This window comes from Lepisosteus platostomus, chromosome 27 (assembly GCF_059453375.1).
Source record: "Lepisosteus platostomus isolate fLepPlt1 chromosome 27, fLepPlt1.hap1, whole genome shotgun sequence".
In the NCBI taxonomy this organism is placed as follows: domain Eukaryota; kingdom Metazoa; phylum Chordata; class Actinopteri; order Semionotiformes; family Lepisosteidae; genus Lepisosteus; species Lepisosteus platostomus.
The window spans coordinates 6,002,409-6,024,628 of NC_142637.1; the positions used below are offsets into that span (position 1 = coordinate 6,002,409).

Below are 22,220 nucleotides of genomic sequence, written 5' to 3' on the forward strand. Positions count from 1 at the left end.
CTTTGGACTTTTCTTCTAAATAGAGTGAATGACACCAATTTCCTCGTCCCAAACAATCCAACAGAGGAATTTTATTTTATTTTTTTGCAAGAATCACGTTTTCTGGAACAGCTACAACACGATTCAGCAATCGGTGAAGACAAAACAGGATTGGGGGGTGGGTAAACAAAGGGTTGGGAAATAAAGATTCAGTGCACCACTCAGCATTCACTGCTTCAATAAATAGATGGAAGGTTGCGTACCCATCATCTCTGGCCTTGCATCGTCGGGGAAGCCCTGCTTCAGTCTTCACCACTGAAACCGTGAGGACAAACCTCTTTGCCTGAGGATGCTAGAAAGACTTTGCAAAACCCAGAGGAGAGGGGCAGGGAGAGAGACTGAACACTCCTTGGCTAAAAACTGAGATTAAAAACTGAAGAAGGCTCTTTTTTGCACACTAACAATGGGACAGTGAGGTGGGGTCTCGTGTGCTGTCCAGCAGAAGTTGCCAAGGCAACTCAAATGCATTTCAAGCACTGCCAAATTCCTCCTATTTTTATTTCCTCCCAGACCTGTAGTATTAGATCTGATAGCTGCAGGTTTGATTCTCGTACCTTTGTATTATTTTGCTCACAGCGAAGGACTGAGTAGCCCTTACACCATCTCCATGAAACCTTCAAGGTTCCAGGCGGGCCTCATTGTATAAAAGTTGCTTTCAATACTGCCTTTCTGCAATTAAAAACCATTCAGGAGAGTAATATTTCCAAACTGAGGAATAAAATAATTTACAAAAGCACAGCTAAAATACAAGAATTGTCTGATAGTATGGTAAAGAAATTGGGTAATCTTGCGATCAATGTTAGAAACGTTACAAAAAGCCAGCATTTTTGCACTGGCCATTGCAAACATGTTGGGAATTTATAATGTCTCCTGGGAAAAGAAAGGTCATGTCTCATATCACAAGAGTGCTTGCTTAGGATAAGAATCTGGATAGTTATATATATATATTTTAATAGTGCCTAACAGAATTCATACCTTATAATATAATTATTTGAATACCAGTTTCTAGAATTTATTGAAATGCAATTCATGAGCTTAGTGTTCAGTTTTTAAAGAATACTGCAGAACACTATCATGGAAAGATAAGACAACATTACTGTTTCAGATGAGCAGTTTCATTTTGTAGTGTTGGAGGAAAAGGCACTGATGTGCTACATGTGAGCTAAACAAATACTGAGAATTCACGAGACTCCGCCTGTTAACCCTTGCCGGGCTTTGTCCCATTATTATGTGTACTTAACTAGTCTGGCTGCCCCAGCAGGACTCCACCGTTCACCAGTACAGTCTGTGATCAGGAGCAAGAGGGCAACAATACAGCAGAACAGCCAGCAGGGGGCAGTGTCGAGCAAAGGCATATTCCTGGGACTCCAGCTTTCTCTGTACTTGTCCGAGTGCTAGCAACGGAGAATACAGGCTCATCTGAAAATTCCACGCAAGGGGTTGTTCTTTTTAAAGAAAAAAAAAAGGAATAAAAAAACATTTGGCTGTTTGTTCTGCTTCCCATGTTTTCCTTTCATTCTGAAGAGAACAGGAGTTCGGGGGTCTTGACGAACTTGGGAACTAGGCAGCACGCCTGTTATTGCTGCTTGGTCTTGGGTTGCGTCATTCTGCGCACAACACTGTAGAGCATGCCAAAGTGCTGTAGAGTCAGAGAGAGAGAGAGGATGTGTGAGGGGCTCCGATCTTCATGCTGCTGTCAGAATCACTACTACATTTATGGGTTCAATGCCCAACACGTTACACACTGCGGTGTTAAGTTGGCCTGGGGTGGGGAGAAGTGCACTCGGGAGCAAAGAAATTTGGTTTATAGAAAAATGAGATTTTGGAGTATATCACAGAACACACTGATACCCACAGGGGATGCATATAAACCATCTAGAACCAACATGGTGGTCACACGCCTTCCCTTTCACCCTGTGGTGTGGGAGTTCATCTTGGGAACCTGCTCCCCGTTTGTATCTGTATCTGATTTCGATGGTGCATGAGGGGGCAGTTTTCACGACATTTATCTGCATTGTGGAGCAATCCCCCCCCCCACCACCACCACTTCATCCACCACTGAAGTGCTGCCCCCACCTGGGGAAGACACATCATTCTGCACCACCAGCCCCACTGCCCAGCAGGTCACATGGAGGGGTAAAAAATTACTTCAGCCGAATTAAAAGGGAAAAACACTGTCCAGTCTGTGTGGGTCCTTAGTGGCATTTAGCCAGGACACTAGGGTCAATGCCCTTATTTTATGTTAATAGCTCCTTGGGATATTTAATGACTATTTAGGACTTTGCATTGTCACATCCAAAGGGTGGTTCCTCCAACAGAATAGTGACCCCAACAAAAATAGTGAAGAACTGGCATGGAAGCTAAGTCAAGACTACCCCTGGTTCCCTTTGTATTAATTTCAAGGTGCAACAGGATGCAGCTTCTGTGTTATAAAACATTTGTTGATAAGTGATGAGAGTTTAAGTGAGAAGTTCATTCTGAATTGTTTTCAAGATATTTACCTGAACGGTGAAATACATCACTCCCAGATAAGCTGCTATACACACTGCTAGAAGCAAGTCAAAGATAGCAGGTTTCACTCTAGAGAGGAACAAGGAAAATTAATTAGTAGGAATATGTTAGGCTAAGTCTGTGATTCTATGCAGTCTTATTATTTGCACTACGTCTAATAGCATTACCTTGCATTATCTTGCAGAAAGTGTTCCACATTAAATACAAAAGAATCATTCTGTCTTTACATAGTCAAAAAAAAGATTAAGATTCCCATTTATAGGTTTCGGACTTCCAGAAAAGCACGTTACCTGTACGCATTCATAGTCTGTTTCAGCTGATCATAGAAGACAAATTCAGGATCCCTGTGGTGAGAAGGAAATATGGTTTAGCCACATCAGCATGGTTTCAGAACCCCACGGTCTCAATGTGCAGATCAGCTCCACCTGCTGCTTCAAGATGACGAATTTGATTGGCCCAAAAAAAAAAAATCAATTTCCAATGCATTCAAGGATCCAAACAGCTGGCACCAGCACCAGTCTGGATCCTCCAGGGATTCAACTGAAGTGGAGCTCCAGGTGGAAGAAGGCAACATATTCTGCACAAAACCACTGTATCCAAGCTTGACTAAGGGCGAAAGCCTTTATCCCAGCAGAGAGAGGAGGAGCGGGCTATACTGTTATATTGATCACTGCAGGTCTGGGCTCCCAGGTGACGTACGGGAGATCTCTGGCTCTGCGGCTTTACCTCTTGTCAGCTTTGACGTAGTGCTTCTTGACGTCTTTGAGGTAGCGGCCCAGGTAGTACTCCAGCGTGCTCACCACGCTGCTGTCCTTGTCCACCAGCTGGGCCGCCCGCGGCTGAGCCGTCAGCCAGTTGATGACCGAAGACAGCTGCTCCTCCTGCACCTGCTGGAGATCAGGGGAACGACCTCTCACTCTCACGCCCACACACCACCGGAGGCAAACACTGACACCTAGCTCCTTCCAACCTTTGCCTTCAGGGAACAGACTTCCGCAGAGGTGAAATTCTCTAGCAACAGGACTGTGCTTCCCGATTGCTGCTCTATGTGCCAGAATGTCTGGAATAATCACACCATGTCTTCTGAGCTGCAGCAACACACGGATTCCAACCCAACGCATTGAGCCGATTAGTCACTTAAAATGGTTAAAATAGTCATGTTCCAGAGACGTTAAGGCAGACACTAAGTACTATTAAGCCACAAATCCTGCACACCTGGGTCGATCACCTTAGGGAAGGGCTTGTAGAACTATTTAAATTTCCAGGGCCCATAATTCAAAAGTCCAAAGAACACAGAACGTGAAACCAAGAAATCTAAACCAATTAAGACACTGAGAAAAGAAAAACAAAATCAGAATTCTGCACGTGGTTTTCAATCCAACCCAACCTGGAACTAACTAAATCTTTAACTCCTTCAGCGATTAAACTTGCACAATGTTACTATTCCTACATACATTAAAGGCTGTTCTAACTCTTCAAATTGTGGAATTCCAAATGGAGTAAGTGCAGGGTCTACACAGTTAAGGGAGTAATTCTTTATCGGTCATTCTTGTTGCACATTGAACAGGACATTCTTTCCCTTGCTAAATAACCTCTCCAACATAAACGTACTGGTGTCAAAAGATCATTTAAAGAGGGCTAAAGCCCTGGGGTGCTATTTTCTCACCATTTGTTCAGTGAAGATCTGCAGTTCTTCAGGGGCACCCTAAAGGAAACACAAGGGACAGCTTCAGTACACCTGTTTACAGCACCTGCCATCACACCTGACACACAACAGAGATCACAACTGAGAGAAGCAAACAAATGCACCGCGCTCTATGTCCTTTTACAGCTACTGCTGTTCATTTTAAAGACTTCCTGCAATAAGACTGCATGAAACCATACTACAATGAATCAGAACAGAAACCATTATCTAAATATAGTTTTTAATTCTCATATCGAAATCTCAATCACAATAACCGTTGCATAAAAGAGTGTTTTTCTAATATTTAAATATAGGCATGCAATAAAGAAGGTGTGCTAGTCTTTAACGTCATGTGCTTGAGGTAGGCTTGCTGTTGTTTAGACATTACCTTCTCTGTGAGGTTGTAGATGACTCGGGCAAGCACCTCTGCAATAATCTTAGTATTTCGACTTAGCTTTTGCAAGTCAACGTGAGACCTGAGCAGGAAAAATAAGTCACAAGGTTAGCTCTACGTCACAGTGACACTGAAACCCTTCAAAATGCTCTGCAACTAGGAGAACCAGATTATCAACTGAGGAAAGCTGCTGGACAGGTCCCCCCCCCATCACGTACAGTAGGCCAGCCTGAGCTATCCTACTACCATATTTTAAATTGAGCAAAAACAAACAACAAAATGCATCAAAGGCATTTGCTGCAGAAATCCCCCGTCACTCTCCCAGAATTATTTTTTTTCCAAAAGGCCACTGTAGATGAGTGCTAGTCGTACATCTCTAGTCAAGGACCTGAATCCAGCAGGCTGTCTAGCTCTATTTAAACCAATAGCTGGAGAGTGCTGAGAAGTTAAACTGGTCCAGTTAATTAAGTGGATAATTAGCTCAATAAGGTCATTAAGAGCAGAAAACTGAAAACCCACACACTGCGGCCCTCTAGGACTGGATTGGAGCACCAACACTTTACTGGAAGGCTGTGGGTTCAACGCCAGGTGGGGTCAGTGGTGCAAGGCACTTCACCCAGAATGCTCCAGCGACCCCAGCTGTTTTGCGCAACAAAACCTGAATGCAAAAATAGTTCATCGTAACGCGCTTCAGACAAAAGTATGAGATGAACTAAGTAATGCATAATGGGTTATACAGAGGCAGGTTACGGATTAGTTCTGTAAATCACAGGAGCCTTAGGCTTTTGATACACCTAACACCTGTTTAGCGGAGTTTTCAATATGGCCAAAACGCATGACGTTTGAGTGGGGAGATTCGTCAGCGAGCATCGTCTGCAAAGGAACAAGTAAAGGACAATTCCACGAGGAGAATCCAAAAGGAGAAACGACGTCTCGGCTTATTGAGCCTTCTTCAAGAGAAGAAACCTCAACAGCCAAAATGCCGCGTTTCTCCCTTCAGCTTTCCAGCGCGGAACTAGCCTTGAGCGGCTCCTCCCAGCCCTGCTGGGGGACCAGGGCTGGAGCGCCGTGGGAGAGCCCTCACCGCGTGTCCATGATGCTGGTGCGCTGTGCGCTGCGATGGCTCTCCAGGTGAGACAGGGTGAAGGCGGGCAGCCGGCGAATCCCGAAGCGCTCGTGCTCCCAGGCCAGCATGTCGTCGGCCAGGTTGATCTTCTTGTGCACCATGGAGAACTTCATCTCGGGGTACTGGCTGGAGAGCACCTGGCATGGACAAACCCAGAGCGGTCAGCACAGCACAGCACCTGGGGCCCTGCCTGGATTTCCCCGCAAGAATAAAGGCTAAACACCACAAGTGGAGATGAAGCTCACGGTCCTGCATTGTCTCAGAAGAGAGGGATCTCCAACACTAGCCTCGGAGAGCCCAGTCCAGGAGGTTCAGCCTTTAAAGCATCAATTTTCAAAAGGCCCGGAGGAAATAGAATCTAGTAAACACGTAGTCTGTTCAATTACAGACTTGAGGGATCAGTTGGAACACAATTCTGAAAATTATATAAGATATAAGAGCAGTGTGGAGCGGAAATTAGATTTCTGGACTCTCAACTGGAAGGTTGTGGGTTCAAATCCCAGATGAGACGCTTCCGTTGTCCCTTGAGCAAGGATACTTTACTCACACTGCTCCAGTAAAACTTACTCCCAGCTGTATAAACAGCTGCAAACTGAAGTCCTCTATATAAATTAGTAATTTCAATAAAATATCCTTCAGGCCTCAAGGAACTGTGTTCCTTTCATTGATACATTACTTACTCAATCAATCAATCAATCGGTTAAACACGTACTCCTAATCTTCAAGTAACAGATAATTGGGGTGACATGTAAGTTTAACTGGACTGGGGCTCTCCAGGACCAGGGCTGGAGATTCCTGTCTTAGAAACAGCACAATAGATAGGCGCACTATAATAGACTTAATGCTTGCACACAACACCTTACCCAGAATCTTTTACTGCCAAAATATTGTTAATCAAGTTATAGAATCAAACAGCAGCCCAGGTTTAACTGAATATAAATTAATGAGACCGGAAATATGTCAGATGACGATGATGTAATAAGGACCCCTTACGGTCTCGAGTTCTCTCAGTAGTGTGTGCTGGGGGCTTCCTTCCTTGGGGGGCTTGGACACATGAAGGTGAAGACTGTCTCCATTGCCCAGGGTGTCCAGACACAGCACGAAGGCCACATTGTCCTGAAGCAGGCTGGAGTCTGGGGACGAGACAAAAACGCTTTCAGGACGGAGGGACCAGACCTGCATGACTGCTCACTCAGGATGTGCAAAGTGTTTATACAGCACACCTCCCCGTTGACCAATACCATCACTAACTCTTTGTCTGAGGCATGCCGGAAAGTACAACTTTATTCACATGCAATATTTACAAGAACAAACTACCCTTAAAGTAAAATAAAAAAACAATGCATCTGCTGTGCTTTCTGGTGGATCTTTAGTAGATAAACCTTAATATTTTGAATCACCATGCCTAAGCATCATGGCTTAATCAAAGCAGCAGTCTCCAAGACGATACCTGTATGATCCAGATTATCTTCCAGCCAGCGTTTCGTGCCCTGATAGTTGAACTTCCCCCCTCCAGACACAAAGAACAGCAGGTTGTACCTAAGGATGAAAACACTTAACTAAATCTTCAAGGGAACAGACAAATGCCTTCCTTTCCTATAAAACCCAGCAAGATGCATATTTATTTCATGCAGCTAACGTTGCACTTTCAAATAACAGCCAGAGATCGATTTTGCAGGAATCTGCAATCTGCCCATCTTCCGGCAGTGCAGCAACTGTCCCAAAGCTCCAGGATGGGTCGCTCCACTCTGCCGACAGGAAGCGCTCACCCTGCGTGTGTCCTCTTGTAGGTGTAAAGCCTGGAGAAGAGACGGGCCAGCTCCAATAGGACCGCGACCCCACTGCCATTGGAGTCCGCACCATAAGACAGCCACTGGAAGGGAGAGATCACAGGGTTCAAGAAACACTTCATAAAACATGCCAGCATCTCTGGAACCTTTCATGAATGAGTAGTGAACTGCGAGGAGTGAATGTTAACTAGGGTCTAGGGAAAATGTGGGGGGGGAGTCTCACCGGAGCCACGCCGAAGGAATCGTAGTGAGCCACCAGGACGATCGTGGGGAGATCTTCTCCTCCCACTCCTGCCAGCCTACCCTGAGATGAGAGAAAACCGTACAGGGTTACTGCCCTGCCACGCTTCAGTCCAACCATCAGTGCTTAGAGACGAAAATTCGATTAAATCAGAACTTAAACCTGCTCATCAGTCTTAAACAACCTCTAGCAACAACCAAAAATCTTTCTTTTAAGGACATGGTTTGTATTTCGATACTGGTGAGCAAATCCAGGCTGGCGTCACCGTGCATATGCACAAGGCAAAATGCACAGATCTGCAAGGAAGCCGTCTCTGTTCACTGCCAAGCCTGACCTATTGGCGCCTTGCAAAAAAAAAAAAACAACAACTTTGCGTTTATCCTGATGGCGAAATTCGTGGCCTTCCTCACATTTAGTGGTGAGCATCTGAGGTCTTGCATCAACAGGAAGCGATTCACAAATTAACAGAGTATCCTTTACGTTGTATGGGGAGGTATTGCTCCATCACTACTGCAGGCAACGGTATTTGTTTTTGTGGGTGAAACACAAGGAGTTTGTTTTCTCCTCACTTACACATATGACATATGCAAGGGGGGCAGTCAGCCCTCCTTGCCCCTACACCGGTGCCCATCTAGAGAGAGCTATCTACACAACCTAGGTCTAGGATCGTTTCTAAACTGGCACAGCTACAGTCTCCCTAAGCCACAGCTCAGAACCCCCCGTGTTTCTTGTCTAGATCTGTGTCATAAGAACAATGTTGTACTGCTTTGAAAGATGCTCATCTCTCAAGTGACCTTTCTTTCCCTGTCCAAGCTGAATACCGCATGCCTCCTTCCTCCACCGTAAGGCCTGCAGGGTCCCACTGCACAAACCTGCCTTCAACAGTGAGCGAGACACAGCCCCTGCAGGGAGCAATCACGGCCTCCCTGTGAATCCCCTGGAGTCCCTCTCCACTGATCCTCTGTCAGCATCACCAAGCCTGTTCAACCGAAGTCTAAGGCTCTTGACTGCAAAACCCACTTTAACAGTGTCACGGCTCACTCAACCGCTAATTAAACACAGCCATCTTTGCACAGTCAAACTTGTGCATTACTACCGCAAGGCACAAACATGCGCTGGAACACGTGCAGAATGCAGTGGCAACCTTGAGGAAAAACCTGCCTAGGAACATTATAAAGGAAAAAGGACGACCTACCAACATACTCATTACTATATTTAAAACATCGCGATTTGGGGCATCATTGCATTTCACATATAGGATAAATCACACAATGGAATACGGAGAACTATAAAACTGTGGTTTCTTAGGGGTGAGCTGATTAAATTTCATGTGACCGAAAATCTACGAGTTAACAGCGATCACTGCAGCTGAATGAGTAAAGGCAATGGAAAGTAAAGCTCTTAAGATTAGACTTGATGCCCAAATTGATTGATTAAATGTTCGTTGTAAAAGTGCTAGTTCTAAATGTGAATATTTTGCTCTACCTCGCATACGTTAATCTTCAAACCACTTAATATTTGACAGAACCTCACGATCCATTCACACCATGCAGGATTACCATGTAACAGAATCGAAGCCACAAAGAATGGCAAATCATTGCACTTTAGCCCATCAGTCCTCAATAGTACGGCATTTCTCTCACATGCAGGAACACACCTCTAGACTAGTGATAGCCCAGTCGCTCACTGCCTTGCTCTGAGCGCCACTTGTTACCATCTGGAACCCATTGGCTGTCGCTGTGTGGAGCAGCACTGGCAGACAAGGAAACAAAGAATTTTGTGTTAATAAACCAATAACAAATCCTGTTCTAGACCCTTTACAATTGATTTCACCAATACAGAATCAGATCCACTTTCTAGCAATATTTCAGCTTCTCTGGCCTCAGCTCAAGCAGCCATGCCTGTCATTCAAATATCACCCAGTGAATCACAATCCAACCCATTTTACAGCCAGTGTTCTGCAAGTATAACCTTGTTATTGATGCTTAATTCCTCATTAATCACGACTTAACAATCCACACTATGATAAAAAAATGACAATGCCCGACTTCCCTGAGAACAGGAACATGCCTGCAGGACGGCGCAGACGGCGCCCCCTACCTTCGGCAGCAGAGGCGGAGCCTTGTGAGGAAGAGGAGGCAAGGGTCTGCTCGTAGATGGACAGCAGCTCCTCGTCCTCCAGAGCGAAGTAGACGGGGACGATGGTCTCGGTGGCCAGCAGCTCCGGCTCGATCTCCATAAACTGCTGCAGGGGTTTTCCAGAGAAGATGGATTAGAGGAGTGACTCCCATGCACAGTCTTGTCTCTCCTGGTTTTTGCTCCAGCTGAGTTTTCTGTAAGAATTTCTGCTTACATCTATAATTAATATGTTTAATAATCATAATCTATAATTATATATATTTTTTTATTTTCACTTAAAACAGATTTCCAGTTATTTTGTTATTTATATCTACTCGATTCTTGACTTCTAATTTTTAATTTTTGGGATTTTTTGTAACGACGAGAACATTCAGAAGGCTCACTGATTTCAGTTCTGTATTTGGGGTGCATTTTAGACATCTGCTTTCATCTCTTCAAAGATTTGTCATGGGTTTCAATCCTACACCTGTTTGTGAGTTTCAGAACAGCCCTCATTCAGATGCGTTGCCTAAAATGTAACCAGCTGAACCTCTACAGAAGGAAACAACGCTCATGATAGGTATGTCAGATACAGTCTTTCCCATTGCTCATTAATCAGCCAGTAAGAGCTGTTTGTCAGAAATAATCACAAGTGGCAAGAGGCTGTAGAGAGTTTTGCGTGGTGACATTGTGAGAAATGGTACTCAAGAACAGGGTATTTTGTACAACCCAGAAGTGACTGATGAATCAAGTTAAAACTCTTAAGCAACTAGAGTCATCAATAAGCACTAGAGATCAAGAGCTGCTTGGAATGAGAATAAGCATGTTCCTCGAACCCTTAGAAACACACCAGAATAACTGATATTGTCAAGACAACTGCTTGGTCAATGCCTGGTCCACTTCCTGGACCACTGCGCGATGCCATGGGGGACAAGACGCAAAAGCACAGTTTTACAGTCCGGCACACGGGACATAAGAAAAGCACCTGCAGACGGGCCACATGAAGAGAGAACGAGAAGGGTCAGGACAGCAGCACAGACAGGAAGCCAAGGACAAACCCCGAGACGGGAGGAAAGCGACCGTGCAGGGGGCACGAGATCCCGAAAGGCCGACCGTGGCCGGACGCCCTCACCTGCACGATGTCCTGCGGCATGGTGGACATGTTCTGCGGCAGGACGAGGACCACGGCTCCCGCCGACTGGCGCAGGGCCTTCTGGTACTTCTCGAAGGAGAAGTCCACGAGCCTCAGCAGCACACAGCGGCGGCTCAGGACCTCCGCCTCCGCCGTGCGCGCCTCCGTGTTCAATATGGCGTTCCGCGTGCCTGGGAACGCAAGGGGGACATGCCGAGGGGCAGGCGGACACTCGTTATGCTTGCACTCGATGCAGAGCACGGCTACCATCCGCTCATTTCACCTTTCACAGCGCGAATGCCTTTAAACCCCCGTTGACACGCACATCGATTTCTGGTTCATAAAACACAATCGCCTACAGGTCTCAACGTGCATGCAGCCCTCCTGTCATCAGAACTCACTGAGCATCCTCTGCGTTGCACGTGTGACATGAGGCCAGAACAAATTCCTGCCACTTATTTCTGTCCTGGGCTCCTTTGTTCCCAGAGGAGACCTAGGATTGCCAGACTGTACGTCTGCAACGCTTCTGAGTCGTGGCGCACCGTCATCATTCTTTCACCGGCCAGGAAGGATCTTGCTTTTTCCTTCGAGAGAGCGCGATTGCTACACCATGCATGTCCTCGTGACCCGAATGAAGAACGACCGCTCCATGCCTTGTTCCTGACGACGGGAGCCGAGATCTGGAGACGCACGCCGATTGCCGGGACGTCGAGATCTCATCTCTTCATTTCTCTGAGTGCCTCGACGTTTCACACACGGTTCGGACGTTCCACGATCCAAGGTGGCCTTCGGAGTGAGGTCCCAGTAGACTAGTCTTCACCCTGGTCAAGGGTAGCCTTCTGACACCTGAGGCTCCACAGCCGAAACGTTGCGTCTCTCTTCGTTTCAGCACGGGATAAACCTTTCCTTGTTCCTTTGCAGCTTATGCATGCTGATGCAGCTCGCTACTTGAACGTCTTCTGCCCTTCACACTGTGCTCCTGGAGGGCTTTCGGCAGGAGTGATCCCACTGTCTGTCGGCTGGCTGGAGTGGGCAGAGGACCTGTTGCTAGTCAGGTTTTTCACTGTAGTTTCCGTAACAGGTTTGCTCTTTCCAGTGTGGCACTGTCCCCAACCTAGAGGGCCTGATGTGCCGCAGTTTGTCTAGCCTCTCCCCGCCTGGGACCAATCTGGTATGGTTTCACCTGCCAAAACCCCCCACCAGCAGAGTTCTCTTTCAGACATGCAAGCCTCTCCACCACAAGATCGCAGAAGAAGCTCCTGTCATTATAAAGTCGCTTAATCTGCAAATTTCTTTTATCTCGAAAAGGTAGCTGTGTCAGCATTAGTAGGCTGAAAAAGAACATATTTAATCTTTCTATCTACTTCTGTCCTGGGCAACGTTTTCGGCTTCAAAACTGCCCAGTAGAAACGTTGTCTCTCTTTTTTTCCCCCTCCAGCATGGAATAAACCTTTTACCGATTTCCTTCCGTGTCACCCTGAAGACGGCCAGTGCAGTTTCTTTCCAAGACGTCTGATGGCGTGTGCGACCTTGTGATAGTTTTACACGAGGTGCAGGCGAATCTTCAACTCTTGCGTGACAGCCAGCAACACCAGGTGCGTTTTCAGGCGTGTCGCCCGATTTGCATAGATCCGAGCGAGATTGAAATTCGCCTCAACCTTTAACTTTTGCTGTACCTTCTCAGATTTTGTTCAGGACGCTTGAGGCTCATAAGGGATGCAACTGCCGTGCACAGGGGACACGTTGGTTCCAGCCGTCCCTGAATCAATCTGGTTCATGTCCCCCTGGGCTCAATCGATCTTTTAACAAAATCACATTCTCATATCATGTTGTGTTTTTGTTTAAGGTAAACCAGTACAATCACACTGCCCCCGGGCTGCACCGCAGGCGCCCTGACACCGTTCCTGTCGCTATCGATTAATCAGCACTTAAGCGGAAAAAAACGACATTTTTTCTTGTTGTGCAAGTCAGTATCGCTCGAGTGTCGTCAAGTCAATTTAGAAAACATATCAAAACAGTCACGGTGACTTCTACAACATGAAGGCCTCATCTAGCTCTTTGCTTTGGGCTTAAGCGTTGTCCTCGCGGTTTTTAATACCCGTTACGCGCAACCAAAAACCCTGGGTACGATTTTCTGAAATTCATCGCGATCCAGGCATGCTACCTACCGTACGGTTGTCCCTGTAGGTCATACTGCTGCATACGGTACACTGTAAATTCGTGTGCAGCTTCGGCTGGAAGCGGAGAGACCAGAATTAGCACCGCCGGCAGAAAAACAATGAAAGTTAACGGGAAAGAAGACTTAAGCATGTTCTCAAACACCTCGCTGGCCTCCTCGAACATGTTGGCGCCGTAAACAAAAGGTTAAAAGAAAAAAGAAATGCTTCAAATCTTTAGAAAAAGAGAAACGAAAGTCCTCGGTTTGATTCAATGGGTTGAAAGTGACAGCTCACGCTGACAAACACGGCACGACCACAATACGGGGTCCTACAGGCGTTCTAAGTAGACACCTAAATACGAAAGGGGCTTTCAGGCACCAGATGGGACGCCACTATCTTTACATTAACTTTGTTTCTTATGACATTACAAAAAATAAATCCTTATATATATCTAAATATATAATATGTCCTTTGAAATTTCACTTTTTTGAATAAAGGTCCTTTAGGAGCCCACAGACACCTAAGTCTGTTCCAGAAATAGAAAATGATTCTGGGTAGTGTAGTCCTTTACTAAAAGAGACGTAGGTTACGTTCTAACAAAGCTCAAATTAAATCTGTTTAAGAACAGATACAGGAACTACAGTTGGTAAATTATCAACTATGAAAAGAAGTCAAACTAAAATTTCAACTGTATGCGTATCTGTTTTATATTTTTTCATTATTTTCCCTTATTAGAAACATTTACTAATAAGTAGATAAATGTTGTTTAGAAACGCTTGTTTTGGTTTGATGACTTTGAAAAAGTTAATGTCTGCCTTTAATGAATTTATGGACGCCAGAGGGCGCTGATAAACAGACAAAATAAGATGAGATGAAATCAAATTCTTACCGGATTCGTTTCACCTAAGGCCATGTCTTCACTGTTTGGGAAAGATGGTTCATAAAAGCGGACTTTGTTATGAAACAGAACGCATTCATTATTAATGCTAATAGAGAAGCAATATCTGTCTTAAAGCTTGGTGTCTGAAACTGAACACAGTATTGCAACTGAGGTCTAATGCATTGTGTATTTTTAAGCATGACTTTGCATTCTTTTTTGCTGCCATAAATATATTCCTTTCCTGTCTCTCTCCCCTTTGTCTTTCTGGACTTGTATTTGCAGCTCGATCCAGTTTGCGGTTCTTTTTGCCTAATTCTCAAGTGCCTTTCAAATCCGCGCAGGCCACCATGTTCTATATTGTCATTTGTTGGCCTTTGTTATAATTTTTTTTTCCTGTGCCCCTAGTACCATGTTTCTGAAGAGTACCCAGGCTTCCTCTCCCGAGTCTATATCCAATTGATCCCAATTTCTTCACTTAAGATCCGTGTCACTCTTTTAAATTGTTTTTTTTTTTCCCACTTTTGGAAACCAAATGGTTTTAGAGTAGTGGTTCTTAACCTGAGGTGTGAGTAAGGCCACATGTTTTTAGAAGGTAATCATCGAAAAACACAAATGAAACACAGGGCTGTAAGACCCATCAAACCTAGATATTATAAGATAAACTTTAAAAAGTGCAGATTTTGTCATGTACTCTTCACTTTCTGGCGGAATTAAAATAAATGTATAATATTATTTGTTTATTGTATAGTGAGTTGTCTTAGATTTAAAGAGGTGACCTGCTTCAATGATTTTTGGTCAGGGGTGCGAGAACAGATTTTGAGAACCAAAGGGGAGCAGTTCAGGTTAAGAACTACGAGATTAGACTCTTCACTTCAAGCTTTGAAATTCACCTTGAAAGTGGTCCATGTTGTGATCTCTTACATCTATGTTTCCTCCTCCATCTGACCCACTTCACAAGATCAGATTCTTCCCATGCCGGTGCTTCGGCAAACTAAGAGGATGAATCATGCCCCCACAATCTTTCCATCCATTATTTATAACCACTTCTCCCAGTTCAGGGTCACGTGGGAGCCGGAGTCTATCCCAGCAAACAACGGGCACAAGGCAGGGTACGCCCTGGATGGTATGCCAGTCCATTGCAGTCCACAGTCACCATTCCCAGCCCTTTCAAATTTGGCGTTTGTGCTCCTAGTGGTACCAACGAGAAGAAACGTGAAATTCCACAATAAAATGTTGGGTTTTTTTTCCCCCGCGGCAAACTGATTGCGGATTGTCACAAATCATCATTACGACTACCTGAGTTGTGTTGCCTGTAGCGCATTCCCTTCGCTAAACCATCCGAGCCTTTCATTAAAAAAAAAACGTTTGCAATATAAGCGTAATAAAAGCTGTATAAGGGAAAATATTTTCTAATGTACACTTAACTGGATTAAGGTAGTGTGGGCCAGACAGGAAAAAGAAATCTAAAGTAAAATAACAATTGTGGTCAGATGCCTTGCTACAGTTTGTGCAAGGTGCTACATTTTTTTTTATATTGAACGTCTTGTCACCACAGAATTATAACACATTTCGGTGTACGCGCCCTTCCGTCAACTTTGTGTTAATTGCTCTCAATTAAGCTCCATTTCCCACTAGCACGATCCACCCTAAATCACTGTGAATAACGCGATAATGTTGTTAGAAGTCCTACATTGACTAAACAAAGCGTCTACTCAATTTACCACCTCCGAGACAAGTTTATGTTTGGTTTATATAACATTTCATCGCCTAGATTGGGAAGCAATTACTGCACTTTTGTGGCGTGTGTATTTTCTAAATGTCAGGGAAGCACAATATTCAGAAAAACGGTTGGAATCTCTTAGACCACAGAGCCATTAATTGAGCTCCTAATGGTCTTACCCCTGCCACCAGGCTTTTATGTGATTCTAATAAATCATTTGGGCAAACCGGGCAAGTTCCACCCCCAGAGGATGGGAGGAGCGCTTGAAGTGGGATCGCTGTTCCGCCCAGAGAGCGAGACGCGGGCATTCAGTGGCAGAGAGATGGTACGGAATGAAATGATGTCACGTTTGCTTTTTTGGCAAACTGCTTGAGTAGGTAGAAGATTAATGGCTAAATAATGCCCTGTAATCTCGCTTAATGGACCCGACGATTCGCTGTTTCCATCGGCGTGTGGAATCTCGCCTCTGCTGTGAACAGGGCGACGAGCAGACAAAAGCGCCCAGACCAATTAGCTGCTGAACTATCTGCACTCCTTGCTCACGATTTCACTTGTAAGCAGACAATTGTGCATTAAACACAGGTCTTAAGAATATTCTGTCCTCCGGGGGCGGTTATGGATGGTTTTCCGACAGCGATGACAGCAGAGGCCTACAGCAGCATCTGATAAAGAAAGAAAGGAGGGTCAAGACCGCTGTCTTCCTTGATGACAACTTAATCTGGAAATGCCCTTCTGTCTTTTGTCCTGCCTCAGCTTTGTTTTCCCTTTATGGGCTTTAACGAGCACCTGTTACGATCTGTTAAGCTCGTTTGACAGTGTGGGAACCTGCACCGCAGTGCAGGGATGGAAGAGCTTGTACTTGTACCGCAAGCAACACACCCTCCAAACGGCCCCCTGCCCCCAAGAGCGAGGGCTCTCAATGCCCATTCTGGAGAAGGAAGCCAAGAACGGGGATGAAATGCTGGGGAAAAACCCCAGGGACACACGTGGAAGAAATGGAAATTTAAACCCAAGAACAGGAGGCACTTCCCTACCCAGAGGCCTTCTTTCAAGAAACAGATCCTTGAATCAATTAACTCCTCACTACCAAACGGGCCAAGTGTCACCCCCTCATCTGCAAACTTTGTCGCTCTAATTTGTGCCCCTCCTTGTGTTCTTATGGTTTTATTCCAATGGCGGGTTTCTGACGTACGTCTGTGAGTTACGTTGTGATGCTTTTAGGAGTGAACATCCATGCTTTCAAACCCCAGTGCGCACAGGCCTCACTGTTCAAGATGCCGGCACTGTGAAGGAGAGGCGCGTGCAGTTCTGAGCACTGAATCGCCAGTACAGGGCGACCACGCTGTTGACGGTCTTCCTGCCGTACCATGGAAACCTAATGACTCAGCTCTGTGCTGATTCTGACTTCAAGGTGGAGATGCACTTTCCCCATGTGAACAAAAGGTGCAGTCGCGGTGTGAGTAATTGCCAGGGATTACTGAGGGATTAGCCTTTCAGCGCTAAGTAGGCTTTTTAAAAAGTTTTTATTGACTCCCTAAACCCCTTCTTTCACCATTTCCCTGGCTGCCAACAGGCTCCGCTGAGCATTCGTCCTCCCTGGCTGGGGGCTGTTTCGGACACCAGCGCCCACGTCTCCCAGACTTCAAGAACAGAAGAGGGAGGGGGCGGGGTCACGAGCCAAGCGCGGTGGAGCACAAGGCATCCCAGCAAAGCTCAAAGTACAGGAGCATGGAGGACAGACTGCCCTTGCCATGTCCGCGGAGATAGCTCTGACACAACATCTCAGTGCTTATGTTGGAGGTTTTCATTCCAATCAAGTCAAAAAAAAGGGCAAAGCCCATACCATACCGGAGCATCTCACACAGCTAGATCTCGTCCTGGTTTCTGTAGCATCATCAGACGAGAGAGTACATGAGCAACACCCCCCGGTGGGACACCCTAGGTACCCCTCTAGGTACAACAGCGCCAGTGTCCGCAGTAGGGGCTCGAACCCACAACCCCTCATTACGCGACGCCATCCCCCAGATCAAAGCAAGAAGAGGACAGGAGCAGCGAGAGATGCCACATGTAGTGAATCAGTCACAGACAATTTCTCGGACGTAAATCGGTAACGGATGCAGGGAAGTGCCGGGGGGGGGGGGGAGGTTGGGGTGGGAGGGGCGCATACAATAACAGTGATGATTGATGCATTATGGAATTTGGGAAGGCGGTTAACTGGCATAGTGGCTTCTAGATGATTTTTTCAAAAGGTCACTATAACAAGACAGTCCATCTCTGCTGTAATGCCAAGCCTCAAGATAATGGACGGTAAGGCCTCGTGGAGCCAGATACTCCATTAAGTTACATTAATGTGTTTCAGGAGCGCAGCGGGCTACTCATCTCTTTCGTATCCTGTTTCACTGGCTGTCTATTTGCACGGAGGCTGAGGTGCGGAAATGCTCTATTCCTGCTCCCGGCCCTGTTTCTTTCCAACACGCTGGTCAGGGATGTATGGAATTGGGGGCTGAGCCATGCACAGATCCCAGCTCTCTTATTTCGACCCTCGTAGTGATGTCCACTGCCTTTCCATTGCAATTCCTTGCCTACAGGGGTACAGATATCTTGCATTACCATTTGCATGAGACCCTGTGCTGAACATGGATTCCAGGTCCAAGATGCAGTTGTGTTTGTGCCTGCTCTATTTTGAGATTGTTTTTTTATCGCAAATACATTGTGTCTCAGCTCTTCTTTAAGTATGGCAGCAAGCTCTTCACCTGACCCTGGGCCCAGAGAGTAGCCAGCGAGCCCCAGTTTCCTGAGTGTTGCTCTTCTTCTTCAAGGACAGAACTGAATGGATAAAACCCCATTTGGGCTTGGTGCTCATTTCGAAGGGTCATTTTTTTTAAAAAAAGCCAGAGCATAAAAATCAAAGCTAGTTCTTTTTTTTTGCCCTTGTGTGGTTCGTTACTCTCACACCCATAATGGGACAGGCGGTTTGCAGTGAAAATGGCAAAACTAAACAAACAAAGTAAAGCTTGCGATGCGATCGCGTGATCGAGTCCGCTGAGAGCCGGTACATGTGCACACTTTCAATCACAGCGACATAACTGCTGTCGGACTGAGCACACGTCAACCTCAGTGTTGTTTACGAGGAAGCCCAGCTCAGGCTATATAAACACATAAAAGATGAGTTTGGTCTGTTATCGCTCAAGCGTGGCGTCTGAAACATCGAGCTACTGCAGAGAGGTGCAGTAAGGCATGACAGAAACAAGGCGAAGCCCAAGGAAAGCAGGGGAACGTATGGCTATCACCCAAAACTGAAGCACACTCAACCTCCGTTTAAACCATTTTCAGAAGTGGCAGAAAGTCTGGCCAAAGTGCTCTTGAGCACGATCAAGTAAAAAGTCCCCATTGAAACCATGACGAAGCACAGACAAGCCTAAATAAAAGAACAGCACATAAGTTTGAGATACCCCAGGACTACACAGAGAAAGCACAGTCAGGTCCAACGACAGTGCGGTTAAAAATTGGCTAACGAAGGGATGAAGCCTGGATGAAGATGTTAAGCTGACAGCATGTTAAATTCCTAAATACTGTAGCTTGTATAGCAAAGCAGGAACATTTTGTTAAAGCACTGCGGGAAAGCATTCAGCAAGTAAAGAGCAGACGAGTACTGTGGGGCTCTGAGATTTCAGACACTGGATACAAGACAAAGTCTATTACGTCAGGAATGGCTCCCAGGCAGAAGGAACTTTTCCAGCAAACCTGCGTGCGTACTGTGAAGGCGATTTTCTCCAAACACGCTGCCTATATCAGCAAGGTATTTCATAGCTTTGTGGTCCAAGTCGGCCCTGCATGAACAAGAGACAACAACAGAGCGATGTAAGAGATCATTAAAATCGATAGTTTTTTTGCACTTAAGCACTTTCGTAACTAGGTGGTCTTTTCCTTTTTTTCTTTAGCAAACGTTTGCTTTTGCAAGAAAATATGTTTGAATTAGGCAACATGTTAACTTTTGTACCGGGTAAATGAGGGCTTCCAGGCTCTTGAGTTAGCGTAACAAACAGAGGCGCTGCAGTTTGACAGCTGGGGAGACCGCACGCTCAGCTGCGTGTGAAAGTGTCTCCGCCTGTCAGGGTGCTGGTGGCATCTGTCTCAACCCAGAGGAAACCATCTTCCTGTCACCCGATGGTGCTTTGCTTTGACACCTGGCCGCCCCCGCCTCACCACAGCTCTTCTTCAATTACACACGTGGCGCAAGGTCTCCCAACGCCCAGGCCGAGGAGCAAAAACAAACATCTCCACGTCTCCGCGTGATGGGGGCGAACCGTTCCACGTCTCGCGCTTCGCTGACCCCGAAACCTGAACTTTGATTTCGGACGAACCGCTCGTCAAGTGATCTAGGTGAGGGACTGCAGGATTTCATTTCAAATGTAATTAAAGGCCAACTCAAAGCATGCATTGTTTGCAGAATCTTGTGTGACTGGGAAAATGAACCATTCATTCATCTCTTTTTCAAATTCAGGAGTCTATCCCAGCATGCAACGGGCACAAGGCAGGATACAACCTGGAAGGGACACCAGTCCATTGCCGGGCCACACACAGACACACCAGGGATGGTTTTCGCAGAAGCCAGTTAACCTCCCAGCATGTCTCTGGACTGTGGGAGGAACCCTGGACACACAGAGGTAACCCACACGAACACAGGCAGAATGTCTTAACTCGATGCAGATAGCACCCCGAAATTGTAACCCAGAGCCCCAGCATAGTGAGGTAGCAGTGCGAACCACTGTGGCACCGTTCCACCCCAGGAAACCCACCAACCATGTTCAATCTTTTAATGTCTCAGGGACGCATTTTCTGCTCTGAAAATAACTTAAATCTAAAAGGTCGTCCTTTCCCTCGGAACGCGTCTCGGTCTGGAGGTTTAAAAGATTTTGCTACACATACAGCACACACGCCAGGCTTCCATCACACCCTGCTGCTCCTTTCCAAATCTCCTCTGCGGCGCGTGTGCTTTGCACGGTCAGCAGATCCCAAAGGCTGCCTGCGTGAGGCGCTTGCGAGAGAACTACACTGACCTTCTCCTCAGACGGGCTTTGTGAACAGGAATCGGCGGATGAGAAGGGTAATAAATACAAAAACAAATTGCAGCAGGTCAGAAGTATGTGGAGTGTGGGCTGAGCTGTTAATGTAATGAACTCAGCAATGGAAATGCAAGGCAATTAAACTCCTACAGTGCCTCTTCTCCCAGACAGGCAAACAGAATAGAGCCATTTAGCAGCCCATATGGGTAGGAAGTGAGGTCTGTTTGATTGAACCTAAACATCAATTAGTAATGAAATCTGTATCGGGGTTCGATCAGCTGTCACCCACTGTTTTTCATTCGCTGAATTTGATTTCTTTCGCTCCATTGATGCTGCTGCAACTCCACGGCAATTTGATTGACGTGACGTTGATGTAATCATTGATAGAACTGCAATGCAAATCACGGGGAGGCGTTCCTGATCCGGCGTACCTACCTTTTTAATTGATCAACCCGAAACCCCAGTTAGAAACAAAAAAAAAACAACAAAATCTGACAAATAGGGCCTTTTCTTCAAGATGGATGTTTTAAACTCTTTTAGTGTGGGAATCAGATTTTCAGCTACACCATGATAGATGCAGGTGACTGATTCTTTAGGGAAACTATCAACATTTTCATCCTAGGAATGTTACCACTATGGAGTGACGTAAGGTTTTTATTAATTATTTAATAAATACCTGGCAGCCATTCTTGAAGTTGCCAGGACTTGCAATCTGTTCTTGTAAATCCACTTACTTTCATCAGTCGTGTAGCATGATGTCATCAGGGTATTGGTTAATGTAACACAGTTCAAAGAGTTGCGTGTCTCAGAAAGCTGTCCTGACTTGAAAGGAGATAAGCACATACTTTAAAAGCTTTTGTTCCATGAGGTGTGGTTTTCACAGCTGAACCATGGCAACAAGATGCAGCATCAATTCCTCTTCCTCAGAACTGGCAGCTGGTGTGGACACTTGTGCAGCAAAGTCTCTAGGTCTCCAATTCTATAGGTAACCAAGCTGCCAAATCTCACTACTGAGATTGACCTGTGTACAGTGAAGGGCTTTGAGAAATCACCACCTTTCTCTTCTCTTAGCTGATGAACATTGTTAGCAGGCAGTGAGACTGGAGAACACCCATTGATTCCTAGAATTAAATTCAAGACAAAGAAACTGAGGATTCAAGCTTCCTAAATCAGTTGAGCCTTGGCCAAGACCTCACTTTGAGTATACAGCTGGTAACTATGTGAATTCCAGATCAGCTGAACTTTAAAACCAGCCATAAATGGACATGAAGCTCATGGCCTGTGTGGGTGTGTTACAACCAAAAACGAGCCTGCTCCCAGTTTGCAAAAAAGCTGCCTTCTGTTTCACAAAAGGAATAAA

General features: G+C 45.8%; 1 protein-coding gene across 3 annotated transcripts; it reads right to left on the bottom strand.

The window, feature by feature from the left end:
• Positions 1 to 51: 51 nt before the first annotated feature.
• ncln (nicalin) lies at positions 52 to 13,543 on the bottom strand. Of its 3 annotated transcripts, none has more exons than XM_088622446.1 (15): positions 13,204 to 13,543; positions 11,036 to 11,226; positions 9,886 to 10,027; positions 9,443 to 9,537; positions 7,768 to 7,848; positions 7,524 to 7,627; positions 7,205 to 7,293; positions 6,748 to 6,887; positions 5,713 to 5,891; positions 4,623 to 4,710; positions 4,217 to 4,255; positions 3,277 to 3,440; positions 2,841 to 2,894; positions 2,541 to 2,619; positions 52 to 1,678 (listed from the first exon to the last, which is right to left on the bottom strand). In XM_088622446.1, exons 1-15 carry the CDS (start codon positions 13,376 to 13,378, stop codon positions 1,616 to 1,618), a joined length of 1,683 nt encoding a protein of 560 aa, XP_088478572.1. In that variant the 5' UTR covers positions 13,379 to 13,543; the 3' UTR covers positions 52 to 1,615. The 3 variants fall into 3 exon arrangements, with proteins under 3 accessions (XP_088478572.1, XP_088478573.1, XP_088478571.1); XM_088622447.1 differs by having other exon boundaries at positions 3,277 to 3,437; positions 9,886 to 10,030; XM_088622445.1 differs by having other exon boundaries at positions 9,886 to 10,030; positions 13,204 to 13,542.
• Positions 13,544 to 22,220: the final 8,677 nt, after the last annotated feature.